At 44.8% G+C, this 11,686-nt stretch overlaps 1 protein-coding gene across 1 annotated transcript in view; it reads right to left on the bottom strand.

Annotated features, from left to right (window-relative positions):
- Positions 1 to 747: 747 nt before the first annotated feature.
- JPT1 (Jupiter microtubule associated homolog 1) overlaps positions 748 to 11,686 on the bottom strand; it is an 11,589-nt gene continuing 650 nt past the window's right edge. The window contains exons 2-6 of the mRNA XM_007454359.1: positions 11,672 to 11,686; positions 5,274 to 5,416; positions 4,843 to 4,940; positions 3,937 to 3,955; positions 748 to 896 (exon numbers count right to left, since the gene is read on the bottom strand). The exon at positions 11,672 to 11,686 is cut by the window's right edge and continues 2 nt beyond it. Coding sequence (XP_007454421.1) covers positions 748 to 896; positions 3,937 to 3,955; positions 4,843 to 4,940; positions 5,274 to 5,416; positions 11,672 to 11,686 — 424 coding nt within the window. The remainder of the gene's footprint in view (positions 897 to 3,936; positions 3,956 to 4,842; positions 4,941 to 5,273; positions 5,417 to 11,671) is intronic.

The raw sequence follows: 11,686 nt of genomic DNA, 5'->3' as shown, positions 1-11,686 counted from the left end.
GGGGGGGGGGGGGGGGTCCCTTCACCAGGAAGTCCCACTTCCATGTGGTCCCCACCCCTGCTTCACCACCTGGAATTCGTCAGTCTGAGTGTACAGCAAAGCCTTCCTCTGCATGGGAGCAGCAGGCTTTGCTCAGCCAGTCAAGTTAGTATCTGGCTTAAATATTTCTTAAGGTTCAGAAATAAAAGGCAGTTGTTTTTTTTGTTTTTTTGCTTTGCAGGCAGCAAGGCATGGGGCGCAGGCCTCTGTCGCTCCATATGGCACAGGAAGATGCTTTTTGCAACGGGCACTGACAAGTTAGGGCGACACCAGGTAGGTTCAGCATCAAGACAACCTTGTTTGGGGGCCTGAAGGGACAGCGCCTGTGGACTGTTTACTGGTCTGTCCGATCCAGGCTTGGTAAACCCTAGTAAAGCTGACAAGAAAAGGGTTTTAAAAACCTCAGTACAAAAGATCCTCTAACACATTTGAAACCAATTTATCTGTTCTTAAAAACACGGTACTAAGTGTCACAAAGCTTTCCCTCCAATCTACTACTAGAAAACACTCATGCCAAGGCCTATAGACCCAGAGGAATCAGGACAGACAGAGAACCTGTTCTTCCAAAATAAAAAAAGACAGCAGTACATAAAGTGCTTCTTTTTTAATGAAACAAATCCAAAACATGTACAGTCAGGCTCAAGTTGTGCAGTTCACAAGCATGGAGAAAACAAAGAAACGAAACGACAGAGTTCAGGGCAGACAGAGCTAACCCAGGACGAGGCTGGACTTGCCACCAGGGGGGTTTCTCCGGGATGGCACGGGCGCCGGTGCCACTGGGCTGGGCACAGGGGCAGCGGGCACAGGCTTCTCCTCGCTCTGCCCCAGGCTGGCCTGCAAGTCTGTGTCTACGTTTTCTAGGAAAACAGAATGAAATTAAGGCTAATAACTATTCGCAGTGAAGGTGAAAAGCCTAAGTTTTTTTGGCTTTTGGGGTTTTTTTTTTGAGGATGGTTCAAACCATACCTAGAGCTATAAAGAAGAAACCAACGATTACCAACCATCTGGCAGCCACTATCCAGAATTAACCACTGTTAATGTTTTGCCATATTTGTCCCCAGATCTTTTTCTGTGTACGTTCTTTTCTAAATTACAGAAATATATGAAGACATAAATATTTTAAATGAGAACGTTACAGATAAGCTCTAGGTCCGTCTTCCCTGGTGGTCCAGTGGTTCAGACTCCGCATCCCCAATGCAGGGGGCCCGTCACAATATCTGGTCAGGGAACTAGATCCCACACACATGCCGCAGCTAAAAGCTCTAGGTCCCTGACCACCGCTCCATCTCTATGTGGGTCTCCTCTCCCTATACACAGAGGCCCTACTACTAGTTGTGTGCATTCCTCTAGTCCATTTGTTTTATGTATATTTTGTGTATTTCATTTCCAGCAAATTACATAGAGTAGTGTTTTTGTTGTATTTAACATAAATAATGTCAATTTCTTTTTTTTTTTTTTAACTTTTGGACATTTACCCGCACTTACACACATGGTCATGATTCACCTTGCTTAAATAATTGCTTTATATTATGTACAGAGTATATATGATTAAGCCTCTACCGATAGCAAAAAATTGAAACTAATCCAACCATTCCGAAACTGTAACGCGCACACTCTGGAACGTGTGCCCACGGGGACACGCGCTGTCGTCTTCAATTTGAACAGATTACACAGCACCTCCCCCAGTGGCTGCACAAGTTCCACCCCACTGCCCGTGTCAGAGTATATGCTCTCCCTGCGTCCTTCCATTTCCACCACTTGATAACCATCTCACCTTAATATCTGACGAACTGATGGGTGAAAAATATTTTTAAATTCCTGTTATATGTTACATTTTCATGATTAATGGGTGAGGTTGATTTTTTTTAAAATCCATACAATATCCAGTTGTACAGACATTTATTAAAGAGTCTACCTCCCCGCTACTGATTTTGTAATATATTAACCCAGTCACTCCCATCATATTAACCCGGCACTTTCCACATTAAAGTCTTAAGAATTAGTGTATTATTATCCAGTATCCTAGATATTGCTTGATTGATTCCCTGACTGATTTGTGAAATTCCCAACAAGCACATATCCTTAAACAGGTAGTTTCCATTGAATCAAAGTCAAGAGTGACTGCAAAAGAAAAAACGCTACGGACTTCCCCAGTGGCGCAGTGGTTAAGAATCCATCTGCCAATGCAGGGAACACAGGTTCGAGCCCTGGTCCGGGAAGATCCCACATGCTATGGAGCAACTAAGCCCGTGTGCCACAACTACTGAAGCCCGTGCACCTAGAGCCCGTGCTCTGCAACAAGAGAAGCCACCGCAATGAGAAGCCCACGCACTGCAACTAGAGAAAGCCCATGCGCAGCAACGAAGACCCAACACAGCCAAAAATAAATAAATAAATGAATAAACTTTAAAGAATAAATAAATAAACTTCCTGGACTTTTCCCCTCTTTCTTCAAGATTTCCAAAGTCCTCCCTGTAGCCATTCCTGTGTTTAATTACCCAAGAGATGATGGCAATATATCCAAACAAAATATGTTTTACTTCAACTGAGCAGAACAGCTTGGCTTTGCAGTGAAATTGCCAACAGCACTGGGGTCGACCTTTACTCATCAGACCTGTCCTGAATGATTATGCCCTTGTCATTTTATGACAAATGAGCTGAAAGTAGCAGCAGTCAGGAACACAGAATAATCAGGTGGCAAAATTGATGATCATCTGGAAAAAAACGGAAGGACTTGCACTATACAGCTGCATGTGCTATTCATTCACCTCAAGGATCTGCAACACTGAGCTGGGGGTGGGGGAGAGAATTAATCATTAGCAAATGACTTATCTTTTCCTAACTTCAGGGCTCTCATTCTCTGGGCTCCCCAAATTTCTCATTATATCCATTGGCCAAAATTAGTGAAAGATTAGCTGATGCTTTTGCTAAACAAGGTCTGACATTGGAAGTACTTCAGAATAGGAAAAGCAGGAGGATCGAAAGGCCTAGATTGTCTTTACCTCTAGAACAGTCTTTTTAAATGGAACAAGTTGGGCAGGAACAATAAGTAACACACCTTCAGTCCGGTGAGAACCTAATCTGCCCGTGGAGGGAAAGCCCAGGTAATGCTCAGTGGCTCAGCAGATTCTCCTCCCGTCACGCGCAGCAGGGAACGACGAGAGGACAGAGGGGGCATGGGATTCTTGTCACACGTTTCTGTTTCCCTGGAAGATTGACTCGCAAATCGTAATGGCAGAAAAAGGCCTCGAGGAAGCGGCTTCATCCTCCTAGGTCAGGGCGCCCTGTGATGCCTGTGTGTCACTGAGTCAACTTTAACCTGCCCGCTGCTGGCTGACGTGCGTAAGCCCCTCGTCACACACGCGCCGGCGATTCTCTGGCACTTGTTGAAGAAGTGCCAGCAAGGACTCAAAAGGTTTTAAATAATTAAATAAATGATCACAGCTCGTTTCCACGTGTAATTGGTGACGTGGGTGCTAAATGAAGTCGTCATTCACGAGATCACAGGGTTACAGCACCTCAGTACAAAGTCAGATTTTCTAAATTCAATGCTGAAGGCTGACTTGAAATGCTAGAGACTTTTAATAAAAAGCTCTCATTGAGTGTAACAAATACCAACCTGATTAACGCCCGTCTGTTCTTAAAGGATTCCCCTGTGGTTTTCCTTTCTAGTACGTTTCTAGCATTGCTCTCACTGCTGGCCGATACCAAATGTGGCCACACTTGCTAGCTTTCCAGTTATTTTGCTTTCCTCTCCACCCAGAGGGTGCTGGCAGTTGGGGTAAAGCCAGGTTCACTCCCCAGTCTCCTTCCCCAAGACATGACTTGAATACACATTCCAGTCTATTCTAACATTTACAGAACCAGAAGTTGTGATACTTTTTCAGAAGTACTCACCATGAACATCACCTTCTCCCTGGAAAAGAAAAGAATCAACAGTTTACTTCAGATTTTAATTTTGCCACACACAGGAAAACAGTTCAGAGAAGCGACCGTCTGTTTGAAGCCGAATGTGAAGTCACGCTGCCATTCCAGCGCACAACCTTTATCCACCCTGGGACAATGCTCCACAGAAATGCTGCTGGACAAATTGTCCCAGTGCCAGTAACATGCCCCCAACACCAAAAAACCTTAACATTTACGCTGATGACCTAATATCAATTCGCATTTCAGAGGATCTTTTATCAGAACAGGAAATTGGTAAACCTGTCCTTCCACTCCCCCCTCCTTTCTCCTAATCTAGCTGTTGAAGGGCCTCCATCAATTCCAAAGCCTTTCTACAGGTCTCCCCACACCCAGATGGCTGATGCCTCCATGTGCTCTGAGGTCCCTACTCAGGGGGGACATCCTACCAGGCTTTCCAAACACACACCTGGGGCTCACAGGCCGTGATCACCTGCAGACAAAGAACGGTAACACCACGGTACACAGCCTCCTGGAGTTCAGCTCAAAACAACTGGGCAACCTCTGCCAACAACTAAAACAGTCCTTGAGCTCAGATATGCTACTATGTGTGAGATACACAGGGAGTACGAGTGATCCAGTTTCAAAAATCAATACTGAAGGACAGAGACTAATCCTAATGGTAGCAGAGACATACGAACAGACCAAGATCCCATTGACTCACCTTTCTGACTGACTGTCCATCTTCCATCACCAGTATGGTTAGTCCCTTTCCTAACTGCCTCTGTAAAACTCCAGTGGCAGGTCTCAGTACAATGGGGTGGTGCAGGGCAGATGGAATTAGTTGCTCAACTGTATAAACCTCAAAGCCCGTCTTTCCCCCCGTATTGTCACACTGACCTTCAGATCTAAGAAGTCTCCAGGGTTTGCTTCAGAAGAGTTCCTTCTCTGGGGTCCAGATGACTCAGAATCTTCCCGGCCACCACAAGACTTGGCACCTGAATCAAAATATACTTTCTTAAGGAATACAACGGAAAGACCTAAAGCAAAACACTATTTAATTAGTCAGTCTCGTACTACAACATGAGCTAACAGTGTTAGGGAGTGACGGCTTAAAAATTCTACAGAGGGTCTAAATAACCCAGTCTGACGGTTGTCCTTACTCTGATCCGTTACACAGACTCCCAGCATTTTCCATTTCTTAGTCCTCGTCTCTCCTCCCATGACAAGCTTTAACGATTAAGCTAGATTTTACTCATCAGCACAAAACCAGCTGTGGTGGTTCTGCTGGGTCCGTCCCTTTGACCAGGGATCACGGATACTAGCAGTACCTGCCGACTTGGCCCAGGAAGGGGGATTTTCCTCAGGTGTCCCAAAGATGCTAGAGGCCATTTTATTCCGCCTCACAGGTTGTTCTGTTGGTTCATCAAAACCTAATGAAAAATTGGATCCACCACCTGGAGGCCGCAAAACCCTAGGAATGATGGCAAAACAACGATTTCAGATCAGATCAAAACATTTCTTGGCACACTTGTTTTCAAACACCTTTCATTTCTCTCAACCACTCATTCCACCTACCCCCCCCCACACACACACACACACACGAGAGAGCTGCTAATGGGAAAATTAGGAATTGATTTCATCGTGGTATAAATTCAGTGCTGGATGTTAAGGTATGAAATCCCACTCTAGTATCTGTGGCGAGGTTGTGCATCACACAAGGCAGCTGAAACGGCCTGAAAGCACCCATAGCAGGCTGGTCGGCATCCCATTTTAGGAAAAGGCAGAAACCTAATGGATGTTGTCTATCAGGCTCGGCTGGACACACTTGCAAAGAAGTTGAGCAGCACATCTTGTTGGTTTTTTTTTTTGCGGTACGCGGGCCTCTCACTGTTGTGGCCTCTCCCGTTGCGGAGCACAGGCTCTGGACGTGCAGGATCAGCGGCCATGGCTCACGGGCCCAGCTGCTCTGCGGCATGTGGGATCCTCCCAGACCGGGGCACGAACCCGTGTCCCCTGCATCGGCAGGCGGACTCTCAACCACTGTGCCACCAGGGAAGCCCACATCTTGTTATTTATTTAAAAAAAAAAAAACTTCAGGGGACTTCCCCGGTGGTCCAGTGGTAAAGAACCCACCTTCCAATGCAGGGGACTCGGGTTCAATCCCTGGTCAGGGAACTAAGATCCCATATGCCCCATAGCGCAGCCAAAAAAAAAAAAAAAAGGGTTCCATTTTTATTTTCAACGAAATTTTTAAAATGGAAGAATATACATATAAAAGTTGACCAATTTAGAAGCCCAAGGAAAACTGGTAATTGTCTCTCCCGTCTCAGCATGACTCACAAGCCCTGTTTATACACTTGTACCTCACTGTTCTCACTAATCATTGTGAGTGATCAGCCACAAGGAGAAAGTCAATGAGAAATTAAGTTTAGGACTCCATGGCATGCTGTATATCCATGCACCTTTAGATACCATCTACAGCTGTTTTGTTTGACAAGGAAATACAGCACATTCACATTTCCAGATCTTCTTGACACAGGTTGACCAGTTTGTCCCCTCTGTGGAAAAACTCAATTGAATTTGTCCTGTCACCACTCAAAACAGAAAATGGAGATGGTTTCATGGAAAGATTTTCTAACTACAGATTCACTTCCTTTATTGGTGATCAGAGTGGTCTGTTTTTCTATTAAATCATTTTGAGTAAGAAACATTTTTCTAGGAAGGTGTCCATTTCATTCAAGTTTCCAAATAAATACGACTGTCATTTGTAAACTCAGCTCTGCAAGTTTTCACACATAAGGTCTTTCTAGTTCGCTGATTTCCAGCTTTTCATTACCACACGGACAACAAAGTCTGTGTGACATGTTCCTCTGAAATTTGATAAGATGTGCCTTATGGCTTGATATGTGGTCCATTTTGTAAATCTATATGTGCCTGAAAAGAATGTGTATCTGCCAGTATTCTATGTGTCTACCAGATAAAGCCTGTAACTGAGTCGTTCCAATCTAGTGATTATTAAATACGGTTTATCAATTACTGAGATTTGTTATCAACTTCTACTACAATGGGGGTTTTGTCAGTTTCTCCTCAGGATTCTGTCAAGACAGAGTTCTCTCTCAAAAAGACCACCACTGGGGAACCGCACTTCCACTGCAGGGGACGTGGGTTCGATCCCTGATCGGGGAACTAAGATCCTGCAAGCCACATATGGTGCAGGGGGGAAAAAAAAAAGACCACCACTGCAGTATTTTATTTAGTTCGGTAGGGAGAACTGCGTTGGGTTAACTGGCTAGTCATTTTGATTAAAGAAACAAAATATATATTCTTAACTCACTTCATTTACCAAAATAAATTCCAGCTAGGTCAAATATTTCAATTTAAAGCCTAAGACAAAAATATTGGAAGAAAACATGTACGAATATGGTCCTAGTCTTGAAGAAAAGGGCTTTCCTTCTAAGCACAAGATGAAAGCCAGAAACCATGAAAAATGGACAGATTAGACTTGGCAAAAATACACATTTGACAAAGGGTAATATAAATGCTTTTAAAAATAATTTTAAAAGTCGAGAGAAAAATGGACAAAAGGTAAACAGACAATTAAAAAATATGGATCACGTCTAAACTTTGAAAATTCAAATTCACAAGCAAATAAATGAAATTTAAAACAAAAGGATATATTTTTTGCTTATTAGGCTGGTAAAGATGAAAAAAATGCCCATTTCCAGCATGAATTAAAGTGTGAGAATATAAATTTGCACAAACTCTCTAAAGAACATTCTGATAAAACGTATCAAATGTTTAAGTTTGCATCTTATATGAACCAGCGTTTCTACTTCCAGAAGTTATCCTAAGTAGATAATTAGACATATGTACAAGAACACTTGCAGACGTAGGCTTGGTTACACCTAAGCAGAACACAAGGAAATCGAGATAAACTTCGCCTCTCAACCATATCTAGTTCTTACCATCTTCTCCAACCCAGTCAGGCCACTTTCTTCACTGTTCCGTGAACTGTTCTGGCTTATCTCCACCTTGGAGTATTTACTCCCAAATTTCCTCCTGCCCAGAGCACTCTCCACCCTTTCCTTGGCGACTATTTCAAAATCCAGCCCATTTCTTAAACCTCCACCTCCTCCATGAAGCCCTCCATGACCTTGAAGAATGACAAGTAGGACACTGAGAGGAAAGCATGTTAGACACCCTCCTTCTGGTCACCAGCTCTTTCTGTAAAGGGCCAAATAGTAAATATTTTTGGCTTGTGCTTCATTTGGTCTTTTGCAACTGTTTAGCTCCATCACGTAGCACAAAGGCAGCCGTAGACAACACAAAAACGAATGAGTGCAGCTATGTTCCAGTAAAACTTTGTTTCTGGACACTGAAATTTGACTTTCATGTCCTTTTCACAAGTCATGAAAGATTCTTCTTCTTGCCTTTTTCAACCAGTTATCAATGTACAAATCAGGTGCCAGCTGGGCTTGGCTCTCCTCTATCTAGTTCAGCAAATAGCCTCGTTTTTTAAGAGAACGAAGTCAGGCCCTGAGAAGTTCTAAATAAATTGCCCAGCATTAGTTAAGTGACAGAGATGGGGCCAAATCCCAAATCCTCGCTCCCTGACAGGCACATAAGACATGCTCAAAGTGCTGAAATAGGGGAACCACTCTAATGCCATTTTTCTCTTTAAAACTACATACCTATGTGGTTGGTGCTTTGCTTGCTTTTCTTGTTTTCTAGCCTTAGCCTGAAGCTATTTCTTATATACGTCCTCTAGCATCCTCCCCTAAATCTAATATTCGTGTCTGTGTCCATAGTAAAATTCAGTACTCAATTTATACTAAATTAAAATTTCATTATTTTCCCCGTGCGGGCAGGGAAGACCCGCTTTTATAACATGTAAAACATTAAAAACCCCACTGTTTCTAAGTCTCAAATATTAAATATCCACTTAGAATAAATTCATTATATGAATTAAGATAAATGTGTTCAGGCATACCTCTTATAAAGATAATTTTAGGTTTGCTAATTAAATTGTTTAAATCATAATTAAAGGCATGTTATAAATTCTTAATAGTCATTCTCTTATGTTAAAGTTGGAAGTGACTAGGTTTTTATCATTTGTACCTCAAATCAACAGACACTTGAAATACTATAATCAAAATTAACCTGCTTCAGGGAATAACCTGGTGGTCCAATGGTTAGGGCTCCACGCTTCCACAGGATGAGGCACAGTTTGGGGAACTAAGATCCCAAAACAAAAAACAAAATTAACTTGCTTCACTGTCATCCCCTTCATTCCCTAGAGATCAGAATGATTTTCCTTACTATCATAATTAAATTCTCATGAATTATTTCGGCAAGATGAAAATCTTCAGAACCCTAATGGGCCAGGAAAATTTTTTTTTGCCTTAAAAAAAAAAAAGACACTAGAACCCAATCACCAGCTTAAAAAGAAAGTCAAAGCTCTGACCGGACCAACTTTTTAAAGGTCTGTGCTCCTCTTGCAATAGCAGGTACTACCTACTCCGATGACGTCAGTGTTGGAGAGCCCATTTGTAACAGCGAGACATCCCCAAACAAAGGATTTGGATCATGAGACAGAAATTATTTCAATTTTATTTTTTAAGATCCTGCTGTTTTTTCTGAACTATGCATATGACTAGGTCAGGATTACACATCTGAGGCTCAACAAAAATGTGTCCATGTACTGCGGATAGCAATTTTCAAAAAATTACTTTCTCTTTCTTCTCTCTTTAAGCCCCAGAGTTCCTCTGTGATCTTTGCAGGTCATTCCTTCCCTATCGAACTAAATTTATAATGTGTTTATGGAGCCAGGAAAATGTTACTGGAGAAAAGAAGTTTAAGAGAATTAGGTGAGATTCTACAAGAAGGAAAGGTAGGAAGTAAATAAAAGGACAAATGCTACAGTCTTGAGATTACAATATTGGAGGGAAATTGATGACAACGGGCGAATTAAAACATTTATTTTGCAGACCCAAAAGTCATTTATGCTTCACATTTCAAAGATACAAATCAAAAAGCTAGTGTGAGGATTCATTTGACCTGGTTACTTAAATTCTTTGTGAAGCACTAAACTGCACTCAACCCCAAAGGATAAAACCTCAGATTTTTTAATATAATGTGTAAATTTTCACATTCCAATCACTACAGTATGACCAGCATAAAGTTGGCCTCATGGCACAAAATGAAAAACCGAGGTTCAATTTGTTCCAGTGTCCTCTGAAAAAAAATGATCTCACTGGAAGGATGACAACAGAAGAGGGAGTGACCAGTGTTTTCGTAGGTCTATCCTACTCAAGTTCCCCTTCCTCCCAGTAACACACTAATTTAGTTTTTTAAATCTGTCCCATTCTTTTCTACATTTTGAAAGGGAAAGGAATGAGTTGAAAAGGAATGTCATTTCCAACACTCCCTCCTAAGACTCACTGCTGAGGCCTGCTTTTTGTCCCCAAGGACTCCAACCCTTGTGAGACACTGCTATTTCACGGCTGTCTTCTTAGCCCCACAAAATGGCTCCCTTTGTGCCACTTGCCCAGGACCCCAAGGCTGGCCACACATGACTTCAGGTCATGATCAATGAAGAAGAGATGCTCAGAAAAAGTGGAATCTAAGCTTCCTCCACGCCTTGAGCAGGATCCCTGAGATGCCTGTATCCCACCTTAAAGAACAGCGTGCATGCACTTAGCCGAGACAATGTAGACATCTACCACCGCATCCAAACCCTTCCACCAAGTTAGGCAAGGGCTTGGAAAAGGGACCCTCCCAGTCCAAACACCATGCCCAGGGCCCCCTTCCCCAAATGCAGTGGCATGAGTGGCCAGAAAGGCCCCGGCTACGCAGGTGGAGCTAGTACGGAAGAGACAATGGATGTCTCCGGCCCCGCCCAAGAACAGGAAACCTCCTCCGGCAGGGGAATCGCGGCCAGAGGTGAACTCATTTTGCATACGTCAAAGGGGGAAGCGAAAGAGGTGGGTTGCAAACACCGAGGTCCGAAGGTCTGAGCGCCGAAAACCCACTTGGAACGACTCGCTCCCCCTCCCGTTCGGAGGTGGGCGCGGGAGGGGAAGGAGCAGGGGTCTTTCCTTTGTTAGCAGAGGGGAGGCACTTCGCGGAGGGCTGACGGCTGGGTCCTGAACGGCGGTGAGGGTTGCGACGACCAGCCCCGCCCGAACACAAATGCCACCTGCCGGGCGGACCCGAGTGGGTAGGAGCCCGCCGGACCGATCGCTGCGGCTGCAGGATCTGACCGCCACGCCGGGCGCGGGGCCACCACTTGCCCCGGGCCAGAGGCACGAGCGCGTGGGCGGGGGTGGGACAATAGGGCCGGATCAAGGTGCCCCGCGGGCTGCCCGGGCACCCGGGGCCCAAGACCACCGCCCTGGGGCCGAGCCAGCCACGCCGCAAAAGGGAGAAAGCGAACCCTCTCGGCACATCCCGACTAACGAAAACCCGCCGCGCTGCGAGCGCGAGCGGCCATGGCCCTTCCCAGCCCCTAGCTCCCGGGAAGGAATGAATGGAAGAGGAGCAGGAATCGGGCGGGGCCGGCGCGTCAGGTTAGCCGGCGGCACAAAGGCGGAGCCGGTGGCCGAGCCCCACCGCCCGGCCGAGCGCGAGAGCAGCGCCCCGGACACGTTACCGCCAACGACCTGCCGCCAGACCCGCCTGGCCCCCTGGGCAGCGGCCCTCCTGCCCCCGAGCCCCCGAGCCTCACCGGGAGCTATTCCTG

This window comes from Lipotes vexillifer, unplaced genomic scaffold (assembly GCF_000442215.2).
Source record: "Lipotes vexillifer unplaced genomic scaffold, Lipotes_vexillifer_v1.1 scaffold518, whole genome shotgun sequence".
Classification (NCBI taxonomy): domain Eukaryota; kingdom Metazoa; phylum Chordata; class Mammalia; order Artiodactyla; family Lipotidae; genus Lipotes; species Lipotes vexillifer.
The sequence above is the reverse complement of the archived record's forward strand: the minus strand, read 5'-3'. Positions and strand labels throughout refer to the sequence as shown.